This window comes from Polypterus senegalus, chromosome 11, assembly GCF_016835505.1.
Source record: "Polypterus senegalus isolate Bchr_013 chromosome 11, ASM1683550v1, whole genome shotgun sequence".
Lineage (NCBI taxonomy): Eukaryota > Metazoa > Chordata > Cladistia > Polypteriformes > Polypteridae > Polypterus > Polypterus senegalus.
The window spans coordinates 129,783,091-129,803,748 of NC_053164.1; the positions used below are offsets into that span (position 1 = coordinate 129,783,091).

Genomic DNA, 20,658 nt, shown 5'->3' on the forward strand with positions numbered 1-20,658 from the left:
ACAGTCACCTTCTCTAGAATTAATTTTCATTTACTAATGTCATAAAAAAGATCACAGTGTCAGGAAACTGGAGCCCATCCTAGTGGCATCAGTTATAAAGCCATAACCACCATGCCATTCATTTCTCACCTTATTCTTACACAGACATGCTACCCCCCAGATTATTAGTGCGACAAATCATTGAGGTAATCACCTTCTAGAATATGGCAAATGATTATCCATCCTCTGCACTTCTTTTTGGCCTAAATTGAATTAATATCACATCTTATAGTAAATTATTTTTAAGTCTTTTTTTTTTACAAACGTTCTAAAGTTTTTCAATTTGGACATCATGCTAATGGCAACAATCAAACTGAAGGAAGCACATTAGAAATATTAATGGCAAATATAATGTTGTTTTTGCAAAAACTAACACAGTATTGGCACATTCATTATCTGTAAATAAGATGCCTCAAATGTAAATTTAATGTATACTTGTTATATTTATTTTTGACTTGAGGATGTTGTAGAAAGTTATTATTATTACATTTAAATGGGTCAGAAATGCATTGCTTGCAATGTTCTTTATGAATTTCTTTTTCTTCCATTTAAAAGCAACTGAGAAATAACTTATAATATGTAAACTTTACATTTCAGGAGCAAAGATCATCACATATGCAGCTGGAGGAGCGGCTTTCTTAGGCTTACTGGGGATCATACTTATGTATTTATGCTGTTGTCGCAGTATGTCATTCCTTATTCTTTTTTTCTTATTTTCCAAGTTTATTTCATTCTTTTTGTTAATAAAACATTGCTCCTTTGGTCTCTATGGGATTTAAGGAGGACTGGAATTCTCTTTGGATTAGTTTCATTTACATTAGACATGTGTTTGAGTCAGGAGGTGCTGTTTTGATGAACTCTGCCCCTGTTCAAGACCTAATTCTCCCAGCAAGGAGATTAATTTTTTTGTGTCATTTTTTTAAATCAGTTTTCAAATTCAGGATCATGAAGAGTCAGTGCTTATCTTGGTAGCTTTGTGCCAGTCCATCACAGAGCACATTCATACATAAACAATCATATCCACTTATACACAAATGATTTTGAGTGACAGACACAATAACCTGTTTGTCATTCAGACACAAGTATCGAATCTGAACCCTGAAGTCTGGGCTGAAGATGCTTTTTTTGATACAATTTCATAACAATTTATTCTGGGAGCCACAAAATAAGATCAGCATTAAGAATTATTTCTTATTTTAGGTTAAATTATAAAATCCTTTTAGTCTTAAAATTATAATAAGACTAAACCATGACATACTTAAACCTAATATGTGTAACATTTCATTACTTATTTTTAGGTACATCAACAACCCCCTGCACCAAACAGGAAGTCAGCAGTCACATGCAGTGGCTAAAGTAAATGTGTTTAGCTCATCACTTAGTGCTTCATAAAGAATTATTTTGTAGATTTTTAAAACCTGCTGTCTGAATTTAGTGGCATGGGGAGGAACAAAATAAAAGGTGGTATAAGAAAAAAAAAAAAAACACTCTAGAAAGTATTGTATGACTACTACAGGCCAAATTGCTATGTTTTGTCCAGTTACCATTTACGTTCAAGGAATAATTTTAAAGTCTGTGAGATCTCAAATCCCTTGACAAACTACTATTGTATCATATTATCAAAGAGTTTTCACCCACTTTTTAGCTGCACTTCTCATTGCACCATTGCAGGGAAGCGAAACACCTACCAGCAGCAATGTAAATTCATGTCAAAAACCTGTCCTTGAAAGGATGCCAATCCATCTGAGGCCATATTCATTCATATAGGACATTACAGCGTCAGTACTTAACCAACCATGCAGACTTTAAGACATGTGGAGGAGTCTCTGTAAATCCAGAGACAGAGATGATATGCAGACTGCTCAGTTCACTAACCTAGAAGTGTATCCCAGTGCATTGAGCAATTGAGGTAGTAGTGCTGTCCACTGTGCCACTAAGCTTCATACAAATATCGTACTACATAATGTTGCAAAAGAAAAAGCCTCTAAAATAAGCAATTGTTTGGCTTTTCTCTCTGTAAATACCCACACTATGTACTGACATTTTTAATTTAAAAAGCTATTAGCTGGAAAAAGGGGAAAAACCAGTTGGCTCTCAGACTTCAGTACTGAAAACAGCATGCTTTGCTCGACAGAAACATTGGAACAATGTTCTTGATTGCTTCATTTTCTCTTTGTCTAAGAAGAAGTTTTCAGTTAGAAGATCAAAAAAATATTTAAAAATTGAAACCTATTAAATTATTAAAAAATATTAGTTGAAATAATAGTTGAAAATGTGTTTATTTTCATGATATGGTAACTGAAACCATTCTCTTCATTGTAACTGAAAGCCACTTTGCATCTCTGCCACTCGTGTTGTGAAGAGAGGGGCTGACCGCACCCCAAGGAGATGCAGTCACTCCTCCAAAACCCCCTCTTAAACGGTGTTACAATGGGAGACAAATACAGTTTTTTTTTTTACCTCCTCTTTGCTCAATCAGCTGCTGGCTTACTCCATTTAAAAGCCTGTACAGCAGCTGTCCTACTCTTTGTTTTTTAATTCTGGCCCCGGGCGTGGTTTAATCTTTTGGCAAAAAGTCTCGTCTCGCGGGACATGAGTTCTTGATATTTTTTAGTTTATAATTTAAGTTTATAATTTTAGTTTATAATTTAAAAAAGGAATAAGAATCTGAAAATCTAGCAACACCACATTAAAGTTAGATAAATTCTGAAAAGAATAATACTAAACCTATATATGTAGGTTTTAAAATAAGCCCGATTTAAAGCATGACAAAAAAGTGACATAAAAAGTCACATAAAATAGTTGCACAAAATCATTGCACTTTTAGGCTTCGGATTTTATATATATATATAGAGTAGATAGCTTATGACGGTCAAAATTGTAGACAGAGATTCTTGTAAGATTACTCTCCATAATACCATGTCAGGTAGGTCTCAGCTGCTTACGACTCTGTACTGAATAAGCAAGTTCAAATAATCAATGGATGCATGAATGGATGGATGAATATATTATGCTATATAAAACAGTTTTAAATGAATTATTTGTGATACTGTAAACACCCACATTTAGAATATTGCAACAAGCCATTCAGCCCAGCGTAGCTCATCTGTATTCAACTAACCTATAAAAAACAGCATCAAGTCAAAATGTATATGTTCCAAAGTAAAATTTTCATTCACTAATGTTTCTCTTCGTGTAAAGAAAAATGCTTATGAGTTTTCTAAGTTTAACCTTAACCAACACGCATCTGTGCCCTGTTTTCTGCTTGAAACTGTCATTTTGAAGTGAGAGCTGGTATCCACACTTCTAATTAATTTCATAATTATAAACATTGCTGATATGTCACCTCTTAATATTTGAGGACTGAAATGCCTCATCTCATAGCTCCCCTAGATGGGAGTCCTGTATCTTCTCTCCAGGCTTTCTCAAGTGCTGTTTTTTCTGCTACTTAAATAAAGTGCTACTTTACAGATGTGAGGTTTAATTAATAATTTGACATTTTCTTTTCCTTACAGAGAAAAATAAACAACCCATTGAATCGTAAGTGTACTTTTGAAATTTGTTTTATTGCTGTTTTCTTAAAAATCTTTTTTATGACTATTTTTAATCAAATTATATAAATTTTAAAAGTAACCATTATCCTTATTTATACAGTATGAAATTAATCTTCATATATTTATAACAAAACTAGTAAAAAGCAAAGGAATATTTTGGATTTCTTAGCTTTCTCTGACTGCTCTGTGGGTGAATAAGAATTCCCACGGGGCTGACGCAAAATGCCCTTCATATTGGGCACTTATTGATATCTGTAATCCCACCAAGATTGAGAGAAGTCACTTCAAAAATATGAAGCATTAAAACAAAGATAAATACATGAAAAAAATGGATAAACCAGTTTGGGCATCCCTGAATAATTAAATGTTAACTAAATATGTATTTTACTTTTCCTTATCAGGCAATTCCATTTCACAAATGAAGAGAATGGCACTTTAATCAACAGCACATGTAAGTATGCATTTAAAATATAAGGGAAATAGTGATTATGCTATCTACTCTTTATATTGGCAATGTATTTAGTCTTTCTTCAATTTATTTTTCTGAGTTTATAGTAAGTACTACCATGAGGTACTTTAGAGAGCAAAGCAGAATGAAACATATAACAATAAAGAAAAATATAATAATTAGATAGCATAAAACTACAGCAAGTCAAAATAAGAAATTCATGGGGGCAAACATATATTAACAAAAGAATAACACTATCTAGGATTTAATTTGACATGTTCTGTTTTTATGTTATTGCTTCTTTTGTAAAATGTCTTCCCATATTGCTTTTAATACTACTATTAAACAAATAAATAAATAGATTTCTTTGAGGTATAGGACACTGTATACAGGCCAGAGTTATGTGGTGTTTGCATGGTGCAAACAGAGAAGTTGAAAGAGGAGTTCTGTAAAAACAGAGCAGGATTTACCTTTAGTGTTATTATCAGTCAGCAAAATTCTCACACTATTATTTAATGTTACTACAGTAAAATGCATATTTAACTTTCTTTTTTATTATAATTAACAGATGCTACTTTAAATTCTCCCTGTCAAAGAAATATTCAATCAGAGGTGAGTTTTAAAGATAAAATTTGAAGATGAATTGATGTCTGTACTGTTACAGAATGAGTAAACATGAAAGTCAAAATGAAAGAGTGAAGTTGTTAATTGAAGTAAAACCGAAGTCATTTTTTTCCTGTTTTGTATTTGACAACACTTAATAAGTCACATTATCACTTATTCTGAGCCATACTGTAAATCTGTATACCCAAATGATACTTAACCTGTGCAAAGTAAGTAAAGGTGCCATAAACTAGTATCTGGTTTGCATCAAGTGCTTTGTGTACAGGCTCCAGTTCCTTACAACTCTGAAACGGAAAATGTAAAAAATGGAGGAATTAAATAACCTGTACACTACAACAGTTCAATACCTTTAGTAAAACTGCTCACTGCTATTTAGACTGTATAGGTAAAATATAGTAGGTGAGTAAAAAAGGAGTAAGAAACCAAAATAAAGGCAGACATAAGCCACATTTATTCTTAGCATTGAGGTAAAGTTTGACTGCTTTTGTGAAAAGCTGAGCCCCACACCCATAAGATGTGTCTTTTCAGTTTGTGAAGTTGTCGCTTAGACAGCATATGTAAACACTCCAGGCCTGGCAATGTAGCAATGAAAAACACTTTTCTCAACACAGACCAGAAATTATTGAAACACAGCAATTTATTGCAATCACTCACACCATCTGGGCCATGCCCAGCTCACAATAAAAATGAGTAATTTTCAGATTATGTGATCTAGCCTCTGGCAGCAAACCGTCAATGATAGTTACAAATTGTGTTGATTAGTGAAATTCGCCAAAGTGTTTTTGATGACCTTTCTCACCGAATATTCTCCTGGAAATCTGCTGTTGGTTGGGCTGGTTTAGACCAGGGCTATTCAATTACAAATTCAGTTGGGCCAGATTTATGGCGTTATTTCAGTGCCACTATTCTGAGCACACGTAAAAAAATATTGCAAGTGCAAGTGTTGCATTTTGAGGAGAAATTTATTTTGAGTGTACAAAAGCTGAATTTGAGTGAACAAAATTCATTGCTGCGTGCAAAAAATGTATTTCAGTGTTTGCACTTATCCATATACACACACACAATAGCACCTCCTCTCGCTCAGTTTTTCATTTGCGCTTGCTGCAATGTGTTGCTTGCGCTCACAACATTCTCTGCTGCAAGCGCTCAACTCTCTGTACACCGTTATAAGTGTGCCACAAAACCAACCAATCACAGACTTGGTTTCAAAAATTCTGATTGGCTCTTACGGTCTCCAATCAGCTCGCTAGCTGCTGCATTCATTGTGGCACATCTGCGAGATGCTTCTGGTGATTTTATACATTCTTGCCTATCAATTACCACTAATGTAAATCACAGTAAGAAGAACATGAAAACAAAGGTATTCTTTTTAAATTGTTGTATTTATTGGAAAAAACGCTTACACAAAATAACATTACTCCCAAAAGTACCTATTCTGGAATAATGACTATTATATATGTTTGTGGATTTGAAGGAGCTTCAGGATCCAGGCATTGACTGGGAGAGTACTACACCAATGATAGTCTTAACAAATAATATATTTTAAAATAAAATAATTAAAGATATTATCCGCAAATTGGGGTTTAATTGAGTTTAGCTGGATTTAGCTACATTTCGGACTGTTTCCGGAATGCAGCAGCTAGCGAGCTGATTGGAGACCGTAAGAGCCAATCAGAATTTTTGAAACCAAGTCTGTGATTGGTTGGTTTTGTGGCACACTTATAACGGTGTACAGAGAGTTGAGCGCTTGCAGCAGAGAATGTTGTGAGCGCAAGCAACACATTGCGCAAGCGCAAATGAAAAACTGAGCGAGAGGGGTGCTATTGTGTGTGTGTATATGGATAAGTGCAAACACTGAAATACATTTTTTGCACGCAGCAATGAATTTTGTTCACTCAAATTCAGCTTTTGTACGCTCAAAATAAATTTCTCCTCAAAATGCAACACTTGCACTTGCAATATTTTTTTACGTGTGCTCAGAATAGTGGCACTGAAATAACGCCATACAGATTGTCAAACCAAGAAGGTTAGCTGGGCCAGTCATTTTAGCGGCAAAGCAGCTCGTAATGACAAATTTTAAAACCAACACAAACAAATTTATTGAAAAACATAAGGTTTATTCGTTGTTTCTCTTTTAACTTTGGTCAGTTTGCAGAGCAAAAGGTGCATACAAAAAGAGCTGAATTAACAGAATCTGAGGTAACCCCTATTTTTTCCACTTACAAAAGAAAAAAAAACTGACCTAGGCTACATATCTGACCTATCTGATCACAAAGTGCAATTCGAAGGCATTGGTGGAGAGTATGGTCAGTCAGGGAGCAACGAGAGTTGCTTTTTATGGAGTTCATGTGTGAAAAACTTGACTCACATATATATGTTGATCCAAATATACTGAGTGAGCATGACGATCGCTACTTTCTAAATGTTAGGGAACTGATGTGCGTTGACATCAGTCCAAAACATTGCAGGCCTGTTAGTGGAAAGCTCCTGTGCCATGGTTACAGATGACTGCATGTCAACAAGTTCGAGTGTGAATTTCCCCTCGTCAATGGAAGGGACCAGTTTCTTAGCTCTGGCGGATAAGTACCCTTCTGTTTCAACAGTGAACGGGTCTCTGACAAAAACGGCCAACTGGGCAGATCAAGTCCATCCAATCGACCAGCAAAGTTATTTTTCAACATCGCAATGAAATCTGTCATCACATCCGTGATTTGTGTGGGGGGTAAGATGCCTTTGCGGAGTGTCGGAAAATGCAGCATTCGGCCTGTGCTCAAATCATTTGCGAAAAGGTCCAGTTTAACTTGGAATGCGCGCATCTGTTCCACAATGTCGATGACAGTTTTGTCTCTGCCTTGTAGTCCCAAATTGAGATCGTTCAGGTGTTTGGATATGTCGCTCAGAAAGCAGGCATCGGCCATGAAGTTGTCGTCCAGTATGCGAATCAAGTGCGTTTCTGCCTTTTTTTGCTTGCTGCCGCCTAGGAAAATTATGATCTCTTCTCTGAGACCGCAGAAACGCTCCAGTGCTTTGCCTTTGGACAGCCATCTCACGTCATTGTGCAAAAGAAGGTCGTGGTGCTCAGCAGACATTTCTGACAGCAGCATGCGGAATAAGCGGTGTTGGAGGCTTGATGTGGAGCGAATAAAATGAATTATAGCCATAACGCTGTCCATTGTCGTTTTGAGCGCCCCGCTTAGTTTTGCGCACAACACCGCCTGATGCACAATGCAGTGTAAGGAGATCAACTGAGGTGCAACAGCGGACCAACGTGCTGCCAAACCATTCACTTTCCCTGTCATGGACGGAGCCCCATCTGTCACAAGCATGGACACACGCTTCATATCCAGACCACTGTCTTTAAAAAAGGCGGAAATTTTCCCAAAGACTATATCGCCAGTTGTGTGTCCTTCTAACGGCAGTAGGCCGAGCAGCTCCTCTCGGAAGCATTTGCCATCAAAAAAACGGACATATATGCACAACTGAGTAGTACCAGTTTTGTCTGTGGACTCATCTACTGCTATAGACATAGTATCAGCTTTCATCAGGTCTCCTAACAGCGTTTCATACACATCTGCAGCAAGAATTTCAACCCTACGAATGTTTGAAGTATCTGACAGGGGTAAGTTTTTTATAGCAGATACCACGCTCATTTTAATTTTATCGTCATTTATCACCTCATCCATGACAGCCAGCATACAGTCCTTCACGGTTTCAGAGTCTGTGAATGGCCTTTTCTTTTTTGCCAGTAACCAGGAAACACGAAGGGATGCTGCAGTTAGGGTTACCACTTTTAATGCAAAAAAATAAGGGACGCATACTGCAGCGGGGGCCACATCCCTTGGGGGCCAAGAGCAATTTCATTCTCAAATACGGGACGATTCCGTATTTTAAAGGACGGGTGGCAACCCTAGCTGCAGTAGCTCTCTCTTGGGCTGTAAATGACCGCACCATGGTAGTACTGCTCCGGTTGTAAGATGCAATCAAACTCTGCACTTTTGCAGCGCTCTCTTGAGATCCCTCTGGAAAATCGGTGCGAAAAGTGTGGTGTTTCTCAACATGATGCCTCCGCACATTGTAATCTTTAAATACTCCAACGCAGTCATTACAAATTAAACACATCGATTTGGCGTTTGGATGTGGCGGTAAAATAAACAAGTATTTGTCAGTCCAGGCAGGGTTAAACTTACGGTTTTCATTGGCAATTTTACGTTTCAGTGTTGAGAAAGACATATTGATAGTAATCTAAGCTACTATCGGTGCGCTCTGCATTGTTTGCGCGTTGCAGGCTACGTAATTTACGTAGGAATGCGCGTTTTAGGGACCATAGACATATTAAATACTTTATATTTATATTAATATACTATATATATATTAAATTATATTATATTATAATATATATTATATTATAACAATTTATGAATAATATATTTTAATTTATTATCTATGGGCGGAACCAAGGGCTGGGCCACTCGGAGGTTGATTCTGGGCCGCATGTGGCCCGCGGGCCGCCAATTGAATAGCCCTGGTTTAGACAAACATTTTTTTCCCAGCGCCCCATGATACTTTGAGGGGCCAGCATGATATCACAGGACTGTAGCAGACATGCACAGAACTATCACAAATGTATACTGTAAGATTGTTGCCGCTCTACTTCCTGCATGTGTGATGTCACAACCCAGTTAGTACTCCAGCCTTCCACTTCACATGCATTAAACAAAAAAGAGGGTGGAGGTCAATTTGTTATTGAGCCTTTTTTTTCCGTTTGTAAAACTTGAGGTATGTGTATGGAGTGTTACTTTATTTTAAAAAATTCAATAAAATTAAAATATAGTTTAAAACTAAAAAAAGAGTGCTTTATTTTCATTTGAAGGGTACATTAGCTGACTATACTGAGAATATTTTGGGTACTGTCACTGGAATTATAGCACTAATCCCTGTGCACTGGCAGCATAGCACCTCTTGGCTAATCTGCATGCATAATTAGTTGTGTGCCACAACTACAAGTCAGAACAAGCCTTAAATGCCCATGCCCTATCCCTCTCCTTGTCAGGGAACACATGAGACAATGGTAAATAACAATAACAAAAGATTTATTACTGTATTCTAGGAGTTTCTTGTTTGTGGTTGTTGTTCTATCTGCGTCTTTTGTTGTTTGTAGCACGGTGGACCAGTGATTAGCAATGCTGCCTCGTATTACAGATTACATTTTTCGCCACAATAATTCATCAAACATAGTTGGAAGATACTTTCCTAGCCCTCAGGGATCCTTACAAGGCCATTGCACTATTATAATCTACTCCAAACTAGTTCAGTTCTTCCTTCCCTATTGACTTTAAAGCATTTCCAGGAGTTTGACAAAGTTTCTGTACATTTCCATGATTTCACTACTTTTAAATTATACACAGAGTTTAAAAATGTTATGTAATGTTGTAGGCTAATCATTAATGGTGGTGCTTGGCAGTCTACCTAGTCATTCATTTTCTGACTTACCAAGAACAGTTTTTCCTCTTAGTTATTCAATGAGTTTTATATAACTACATCATGCATGCCACCTTTGGTTTGATGACATTATATTTTGTGTGCAGAGTCAAATTTGGTGGAGATTAGGATAACAGTGTGGATTAGACAAAGACACATTCAGCTGTACAGTATGCTGTGTATTAGGGTATAACTAAAGGAGTGCATTGTTAGCCAATTAAAAGACAAGGATTCTTAGAAAGCACACCTTCTGAGCCTTGATAAATGTTATAATGCTCATTAAAGAAATATCTGCAATTAAGAAGAAGAACCCTTTCCCAAAACTGGAGGCTCTAATTTGGCAAAGTAGAAGTGAATATGGTTGTATGCATGACTCTGTCATGAGATTCATGTTTCAATCTGAGTTCAGTCCCAACTATTCATTGCTCTCTGTGTAACTAGTATAATCTCTGCCACTCCACAATACTTTATTAGAATAATCAGGTTAAAAAAACTGACTTCTTGTGACTTAAGGAACAATTTCCAAAGCTGACACTGAAAATGCCTAGGGATTATTAAAATTACTAGTATAATTCGTCATTTCTTAATGTTTACTTTTCATGTTTCAGACATCACAGAACTCAGAGTTAAAAGAAGACATCACATATTCTACAGTAACTACAATTCCAAAGAAGAAAAAGAAGAAAATCACTGATGACTCAATAGTGTACTCCACACTCAAAGGGATTTGAGAGATAAATGCAGACTAGATGTACAGGAGTGTCATCTGACTAAGCAGGAAATACAGCAGCAACAAACAGCTTTTCATTCGACTGAATACATGTGTGACACTTGAATTTTGGTTTTAAACATTTAGAGCTTATGATGAGCGACCTCTAAAAAAACACCAAAATTAATTTTACCAGGCAACTATGCAGCGCTCTACACTCTGCTGAATCCTGCTTTGGAACACATGCAAATGTGCAAGCAAGAAAATTGCACAGAACACCCTACTTTACAAGAAGTTATTTTTTGAAGTTTGTTTCCTTGAAGTGTGTTTTCTGCATTAAGCAACATTTTTCTTTTTTTTTGGACTGGCATGCAGAGGTAGATAGTGCTGCTACCCTTATAAAAAGGAGAAAGGTAAAGAAACAATGTAAACATTACTCTTTTTATATTTATACTAAATATAACATGGTTTATGACTTGAAAAAGAGAAGGGCATTTCCTCTGTACAGTGCAAAAATAATTGAAGTCTGAATTGGCCAAATAAAAGAAACAAAAGATATGAGAAACAATGCTGCTTGTTCTAATTAGGGCCATGGATGAAAGAGCAGATAAGAAACAGCTTTGAATAGCAGGGTCCGTTCAGACTCACTCACACAGGCCCAACATGTAATCACAAGTTAACCTCACTAGTATCTGTTTTGGGAAGCAGGAAAAAACACAGATTGTCCCTCAGAAACCTCACATACATAGAAGGTGAATAAGCAAACTCCATAAAAACATCTACTGGGTTTGGGATCAAAGTCCAGAACAGGGCATCTGTGAGGCTATATTGTTATCCAGTAATTTCATATTTATCATAAATTTATCAAGGAAAGGCAGGACACTGGACTGCTGTCAGATCACTAATAAACCTGTTGTTGAGTTAACAAGGCTAAATTTGGAATTGATTTGTTTGCTGACTTTCCAATTTAAATAAATTTTTTGGGATTTGGTTTAATTCTTGTTCAGTTTAGTGACTATATTAAATGTTTGTTCTCCCTGAGTCCAAGTGGATTTTCTTAATAGCCGATAAGCCAAAGTGGTGCATTTTCTTGGGATGTGGCGGCATTTGGGGACTGGAATGCCTTGTGGAAAACCTGCACAGATATGCAGAGAACTTGCATCAGTTTCCCTACACATGTACACTTCACTAGCCCTGTGTGCATAAATGTGCCTCAATGAATTGATGTTGCATCCTAGGATAATTTCTGTGTTATCCCTGATAATGCTAGGATAGGAAATGATTCACTGAGGCCCTGCAATTGAAAGACAATATTCAATAATGGGTGAATAATTAAAGTATGCATAGGGGAGTTAACAAAATTATTATAGTTTAACTGTCTGGTGGGAAGAAGATTCCATCCATCCATTATCCAACCCGCTATATCCTAACTACAGGGTCACAGGGGTTTGCTGGAGCCAATCCCAGCCAATACAGGAAACAAACCCCAGGCAGGGCGCCAGCCCACCGCAGCCAGGAATTTAAATTAAAATATGTACATTTCCTTTTGAAGTATAGAATGTTATTATATCTGTGAATGTTTTATTATGTGCTACTGTATACAATATGTTTATGGACAACAGGGACATTAAAGGCAGCTGCAGCACCACCTATATGCTTCTTGACTGCAAGTAAATCGATAGAATAACTTCCCATCACTTTTATTATACTTAGTGGACAGTAGATGAACTCTTGAGTAATTCCTGAACCCAAACACCAGATAGGAGGCCATTTCAACAAAAAGGAAGGTTTATTAAAAGAAAAGAATGCTTAGAATGAGGGAGTAAGAAAAGTGCAAACAAAATGGTAAAACAACAGGGCCCACTAAGACAGTAGCAGTCACTAGCTATCCCTTGGAACAGCTGAACAACAAATATAGTGTAGTCATCTCACCCCTGCTCATCTTCCATACTTCACACTTTCTACTTCTTTGACCTTCATCTAACTATCATTTCAGCTCTTGTCCACTCAAAAACAATTGGCTAAAATGGGCTTTTATAGCCAGATTATTGTCCATCTTATGATAGATCCTGGGAATGACTTCACCAAACCCAGGTTTCAATAGGGTTGAGCTCCTGGTAGCACACATTCCCCTCATATATATCTATACTGGAAAGTTTCACAAGTACCCTGTGAGACTAACGTATACTCTCATCTCATGCCTTGGAAAGTTCAAAAACTTGAAAAACTACAACAGGAATTTCCCAATTTATTCTTGGGCCTTGCTAAACTCAGTTCTGTAATGCTAAAACCCTCTGCTTGTCACGCATAGTACCTTAGATCTCTTTACAATATTTGACATTACTTGCAAGCAAATGTATAGCAAAAAAGCAAATAAAATCAAGAAGTCAAAAGGTCCACTTTGACTTACCATAAAACAAAAATATTACAAGTTGATTTCAATTTGAGTCGAGAAACAGGATGTGAGATGATGAGTCTAAAAGCGATCAAGAAGGAAGTTGTTATCTTAAAGATGGCTATACACTGACAACAAAGATATTCTGTTAGTTGTGCTATTATCAAACATTGTTTAGGTTATTAATGTCATAATTTAAATCCTTTTTACTTATATAATGTTGATGAGTGATTTGCTTCTAAATTTATTTTTAAGAAACCACCTTTTCCCAAATACTTGCATGGTTTGGTGACTACTTGTATTTCTCCTATAGGTGTGGGTTTAAACTTAATAGCAGGGATACTTTATAATGTGGTCTGAGGATTTTCATTTACAGACAGCAACCAAGAAGTGTATTTTCTTACTATAGTGTATTTATGCATTTTGTTTCTTAGGTTCTTACATGTTGTAGTTTGTCTATGTAACCTTGTCAACAATTTAACAAACTGACAATATGCAGAAATAAAATTCCTCTAATTAGTAGATGGTAGCAAAATTTTTAAAATTTTTATAGGAGTCACCCATTTTTTGTTACTGTTATAAATAAGAACACTTTGTGGAGAGCATTTGTTACTCTTTAGTTTTTTGGTTTTGTTTGTATCAGTATACTGCTGCTGGAGTATGTGAATTTCCCCTTGGGATTAATAAAGTATCTGTCTATCTATATACAGTAGACTTGTAAAATTCCCTTCCAATTCATTCCTGTCTTTACTTGAACATTACCTTTCAGCAGCTAATATATCCTAAAGTCTTGAACTACAAGGATTTTTCTGGCTTCCCAAGCCCACAACTTCAATTCTTCACTCACAGCACACTTTCTAACATATTCCAGCAGTCCAAAGAAATGAGGGCACTAGCAGGGCTCACAGGACACCTTCAGAAAGGATCAGCAAACATTAATGAACCTAAATATAAATGTAGCAGCATATTTAAGGGGCATTTCACAGTCAGAACAATAAAAACAATATTAATATTGAGCATCTCAGATTATTATGTACAAAGTTCCCAGGGATTGCATATAATGACATCACCCTTTTTCACTGCTCCGAAGTGAACTGAATAAACTTCCTACAAGAGCAAATAGACTAATGTTCCAGAAATTTAAAATAAAACTGATAAGGCATACAGTATGTACATTTCATAATCATGTGAAAATTTAAACCACATATCTGGTAGAATATTCATGCAACAATGCCACGGTGCCAGAGGCAATTCCTATACAGTATCACTTAATCTTACTGAATGCCAAAATGGCATATTTCCAATGCATTACTTGGGTCAAAAGGAAACACAGAAACCTGGAAACAAATTACTGAACTGAAAAATGTGGTTCAGTTAAAACGTCTGATACCTTACTTACCATGGCAAAACAAGGGAGGACTTATTAATTTGCTCATTCATTAATTCATTCATTTTACTTTGCTTATTCTGATTATCATCATGGTACAGGCTGAGCTTTGCTTATCAGGCAACCCCATCCTCAGTAATTTTCCACTTCATCTTTTTCCCAACATTTGTGTAAGCATATGTGTATTTGATGGCTCTGAGGCTAAGCATCTGCACTGGTATCCAGAAGGTTGCCGGTTCGAATCCTCGTCACTGACAAAAAGAGATCCTACTCTGCTGGGCACTTGAGCCAGGCCCTTAACCTACAATTTCTACAGGAGGGGCTCGGAGTAGAACTGCTGACCCTCTGCATTGAGAGGTGGTTCGGGTCTCTCATACAGAGACCCAGGTCTCGCTGGGAGGATTATAATTCCCAGATGGCTGGGGAACACCTTGGGATCCCACAGCATGTGTTGACAAGCATGGCTGAGGAAAAGGTTGTATGGGCTTCACTGCTAAGACTGTTGCCCCTGCAACCAGGCTTTGGATAAGTGGTCGAAAACGGATGGATAATATCATTCATAAAATTTTCAGTTTATAGGTGAAAACAAAGAATGAAAGCGGACAAACTGTACAATTAATCTTCTTATCCCAGTCACATCACATGTATATCAGTGTCATTTGAATTCCCACATTCTTCTGGCATTAAGAAAAGTAATTTGAAAGGATGGAGAGACAAAGCTGCGCTTTACATACTTGAGTGTTATATAGACTGCAACCCCCTCCAAGAAATTTGTTGCAAATACATATTTAATAAGTTTAATGGTATACTGTGCTAACTTCACAAAATTTCACCAACAAATACACACAGTTAATTATAAAAAATATTTCTCTGTTCTTTGCTCAGCCAATTACAATGTATGCTTTCCTCATTCTCAATTTAGAATGGTAATGTTTCTTGCTTCCTCATGTGACACCGATATACAGCACAAATCCTTTTAGGTGAAATAACCCCATATTTTGTTTTTTGCAAGCCATTTATCTAATTTATAATATGATTACTGGATGCTGGCAGTGCTGGATTTCCTAAAGTGGTAGTTTAGAGTATTTCATAAACTCATTTAAATTAGGCTAAAATTAATCAAACCACTTTGTTGAAAGTGTATGCCAAACTGCATTATCAGACACAGGTAACTGAAGATTAGAATTCATTTTTTTATTTGTTCTTATTTAGTGTAATATAACTATAAAAATATGACCTTTTTATTATCTATAAGTATAATATTCTTTATATTGAATTATTACATCATTCACTTCCTCTCAAATAAATAAACTGAGCTTTTTAATTCAAGTCATTATTCATTGATTTTTATTTGTGTTACGACACTGTGATGTTTACTGCTTTTAGTTGCTTATGTTTGTTTCTATTTTTGTTCATTACTGAAACCTTATAATTTCACAAAGTGCCTTATAATATTTGACCCAAAAAAAGATGTACTGAAACTAATGTGTAAAAAGTTGTAGTACTTTGTAATTGTATAGAATAGTTCATACAGGAAAGTGGTTTGATGTAAGGCAGAAAAAAATACAGTGTGTCATAGACTGTGGATGACAAAATAGCATCAAACAATTCTCAGCAGTAGAAAAAATGAGGGTCATCAGTGTGCATCTAAGAATTGGCACCAATGTACATTATTTATTCTGAAAAAGTTTGCATTGTTCGTGAGAAGCTTACCTTACCTCACCTACCAGTTTCCATTAATTCCACAACCAATTTTAATGCAATAGCTGGCATACATTTTACTAACTCTCTTTATACTTTCAAATACTTTAATCCTGTCACTTTTTAACTTGAATTTCTTTAATGTGTAGTGATTTAACTCTTTTTATATTGCTCATACACTGCAGTTGTTGAATCGGCCTAGTTTCTGTTCCTCTGCCTTTCTCTAGCATCTTTTTTTCATACCACAGAGACCCAAAATAAATTTGGTATTAGAAATGAGGCCTTATCAGTGCAGTCTTTATATAGAGGGAGCTAAATATTCAGACAAAGCTGTTCATTTACTGCTTAGTCCTCATTTATGGTCACACGCCTTGGGTAGAGACTAAAAAATGAGATAGTTATGTTCAAGCACTCAGATATAAAAGAGAAATGTACTGTGATAAGCATGGTGTGACCCAATGAGAACTCTATTAGTAACAAGCTGGAATGAAACTAAACACGAATACTAGTCCAGGAAAAATTATACTGAATCACCGTTAAATTCGTTCTTGATTACGTCCAGCCTGTAAACAGCTCTGCTTCTGATGGCAAATATAAAGAAAGTGAGATTGTTTCAAGTTTTAAAAAAGTGTAATGAATTATCTGTTATGTACATTTTTTTGCACATTTACTTTACTGTATAATTATTATTTGACTCTTCTCTAAGGGCTTTTTTCTGGTCCAGGAATTAGAGTTGCAGTATACATGGTATTGTTTAACAATTTGAAATTTATTTGGACCATTATCATAGTTTTGATTATTACAGAAACTGCAATTTTGTCTACCCACTGCTAAGATGTGTCCCATGGTTTTTAGTGCTGGGTCTTTGGGGGTGAAGACCCTGACATTACAAAACAAAGTACAATAGGTAGGCAATTGACAAGTTGGTGGATAAAAATATACCTTTTTTACACTCTTTTATCTTGTGTTAAAAAAACCTTTCTCAAAAGCTTTTTCTGTTTTTTTTTCTTTAACTACCATTTTGGTTTTCTTTTGTTCTCATTCATCTGGATCTTTTGTTATCTCACCTTGCTAATATTTCCATTATGTCACTTCTCCTGGTTTTGCTCAATTAATATTCTTGCTAATACTCTTATTAGCATAACACAATGGCATAAACATTTTATCATTTTATATCTTTTTAATGTTTGATAAATTTACCCAACTTAAAAGTTCAGTTGCATTCATTTCAAAGGTTTATTTAAAATGTAAAATCATATTATAGGATTGGTGTGCAAAACGGGTTGTGAGCTTCCTTTTAAATTTTTATAGAGAAAATGTGATTTTTTTCATCATGATTTAATATGAGATACATATATTAGTTACTTTAAAAGGAGAAGGTCTGCCATGCTACTTGCAGGCTGGACAGTTACCTTTCACAGGCAGGATCTAGTCCATAGCTGTATTTAGAGTACCCATGGTGCTATGATGTAAATGATTTCTAATTATACTGGAAACACAATGTAGCTACAATTTAATTCAAATGGCACGTTTTCACGTTTACCAGTTTTTAATAATGCTTTTTTTCAAGTGGGTTTGTACATTAATAACACTTTGGTGCAAATTTTCATCATTGGTTTACCCTAACAACAACATCTAAATTTTATTTTTAAATGGTTCTTTTCTTCTTATTGTTGAGCAAAGAATAAAAACTGCTGATTACAAAGTCATTTATGCATAAAGACAAAAATATACTAAAAGTAATGATATTCACATTTGATCTACTTATAAAATATACACTCACCAGCCACTTTATTAGATATAATTCTGTAATTCTTTGTGGCATAGATTCAACAAGAATCTCCAAATCCAACCCATCCCAAAAGTGCCCTGTTAGATTGAGATCTGGTGACTGTGGAGGCCATTTGAGTACGGTGAACTCATAGTCATGTTCAAGAAGCCAGTTTGAGATGATTTGAGCTTTGTGGCATGATGCGTTATCCTACAGGAAGTAGCCATCAGAAGATGGATTCACTACGGTCATAAAGGGATGGACATGGTCAGCAACAATACTCAGATAGGCTGTGGCATTTAAATGATACTCAGTTGGTACTAAGGGGTGCAAAGTGTGCTAAGAAAATATCCCCAGCACCACCAGCCTAAACCGTTGATAGAAGGCAGGACTGATCCATGCTTTCATGTTGACGCCAAATTTTGACCCCATTATCTGACTGTTACAGTAAAAATCGAGATTCATCAGACCAGGCAATGTTTTTCCAATTTTCTATTGTCCAGTTTTCATGAGTCTGTGCAAATTGCAGCCTCAGTTGACTGTTCTTAGATGACAAGAGTGGCACCCGGTGTGGTCTCCTGTTGCTGTAGACCATCTGCTTCAAGGTTCAACATGCTGTGTGTTCATAGATGCTCTTATGTCTACCTTGGTTATAATGAGTGATTATTTCAGTTGCTGTTGCCTTCTATCAACTCAAACCAGACTGGCCATTCTCCTCTGACATCTGGCATCAACAAGGCCCAGAGAACTGACACTCTCTGAATTTTTTCTCATTTTCTGGTAATCCTTGAGATGGCTGTGTGTGAAAATCCCAGTAGATCAACAGTTTCTGAAATACTCAGACCAGCCATCTGACACCAACAACCATGCCACGTTCAAAGTAACTTAAATCACATTTCTTCCCCTCTCTGATGCTTGGCATGAACTTCAGCAGGTTGCCTTGACAATGTCTTCATGTGTAAATGCATTGCGTTACTGCCATGTGATTGGCTGATTAGATATTTGCATTAACAAGCAATTGAACTGGTGTACCTAATAAAGTGACTCGTGAGTGTATATCCGCATAGGTCAAAGCGGTTTGCTCTGAAATTGCTATTTTTTTTCTCTAGATATAGTACTTTGTCATATAAAATTTATATATATCATAGAATGGTTTTTATGATGCATTTTTGAGTTTTCAGAGAGATTATTAAAAAGTGATCTGCTAAACTGCTTTTAAACGTTTTTATTGTTGCAAAGATATTGCAGAAAACAGGCCTGCATAAACTTGTTACTGCTGAATTAAAAGGAATCAGTCAGTGCCTGTTGTGACTGCTAGTAGAGGTAACTGGCTTTGGAAAGCCACTCAACTCATTTCCGAAAGAACTGTATTCAGATTTCAATTATGAAAAAAGTAAGAGCTGCGAGAGGAAACTTAATTTCCTCTAGTAAGAGAAGTTCTAAAGTACTTTTTGACACTGTAAGCAAGTTGGTGTCCACTGCTTCTCCACTGGTGCTTATTTTCTCAAATAGCTATTGTGGTATCGTTCTAATTTGTTTTGTTTATAAGGCTAGAACTTTTAAGGCAAACAAAATCTCCCTTATCAAGACTTTTTGTCAATAGTTTGATTTATTTTATCTTGTAAGCCTAGATGCGGTGGGCTGGCGCCCTCCCCGGGGTTTGTTTCCTGCCTTGCACCCTGTATTGGCTGGGATTGGCTCCAGCAGACCCCCGTGACCCTGTAGTTAGGATATAGCGGGTTGGATCATGGATGGATGGATGGATGTAAGTCTGGATGATATTACTGACCTGGTTGACAAAATGAGACTTTCATCAAGCCCTTTTCATGTTTTACCATAATCTTTACTGTTGAAGGTTTCTGACACTATTGGCCCTTGCTTAGTTGTGCTTATAAATGTGCCCTTTCTATCAGACTTTGTACATTGTTCAGCCATCACTTAAAAAAGCAAATCTTAATTCAGCTTTACCTATAAACTGTAGTCTGATATCTAAGCTACTTTCCATTTCAGAAATTGTAGAAAAGGTTGTTTCTGTACAAGTTTCTTGATGGTGCACAGGATTTACAATATATTTTAGTTTGGATTTCACTCTATGTTTTTCACTGAAATTGTAGTCAATAAACTTTCCAATGATTTTATGATGACTGCTGATACAGGAAAAAATTTTTATTTTATCTCAGTTCAGCATTAGAACCTGTAGATTATCAGATTCTGATTCATAGGTCAAACCAGCATTTCAGGTTCTGCCTTGGATTGGTTTGTCTCTTATCTTCAGGATAGAAGGTTTTTGTTTTAGTTGGAAAAATTCTATCACACCCTGTTACAGTGTCATTTGAAGTTTCCTGGGGTTCTGTTTTGGGTCCTATTTTATTCTCTTTATATATGCTCCCATTAGATCAGATTATTAGTATTTATAATAATATTTCTTATAATTTTATGTCCATATTTATTTTTCTTTTAAACCCAATGATCTTGATAAATTGTCTCTTGTAAGTGGATGCCTGACTACCATATAGTGTTGAATGGCTGATAATTCTCTTCAGCTAAACTAG

General features: G+C 36.1%; 1 protein-coding gene across 5 annotated transcripts in view; it reads left to right on the forward strand.

Moving 5' to 3' along the window:
- Positions 1 to 11,848, forward strand: part of LOC120539518 — a 580,969-nt gene extending 569,121 nt beyond the window's left edge. For all 5 annotated transcript variants that reach the window (XM_039769652.1, XM_039769653.1, XM_039769655.1 and 2 more), the window contains 5 exons: positions 637 to 723; positions 3,555 to 3,579; positions 3,995 to 4,044; positions 4,610 to 4,653; positions 10,752 to 11,848. In XM_039769652.1, the coding sequence (XP_039625586.1) occupies positions 637 to 723; positions 3,555 to 3,579; positions 3,995 to 4,044; positions 4,610 to 4,653; positions 10,752 to 10,874 (329 nt within the window). In that variant the 3' untranslated portion in view covers positions 10,875 to 11,848. The remainder of the gene's footprint in view (positions 1 to 636; positions 724 to 3,554; positions 3,580 to 3,994; positions 4,045 to 4,609; positions 4,654 to 10,751) is intronic.
- The last annotated feature ends 8,810 nt before the right edge of the window (positions 11,849 to 20,658 follow it).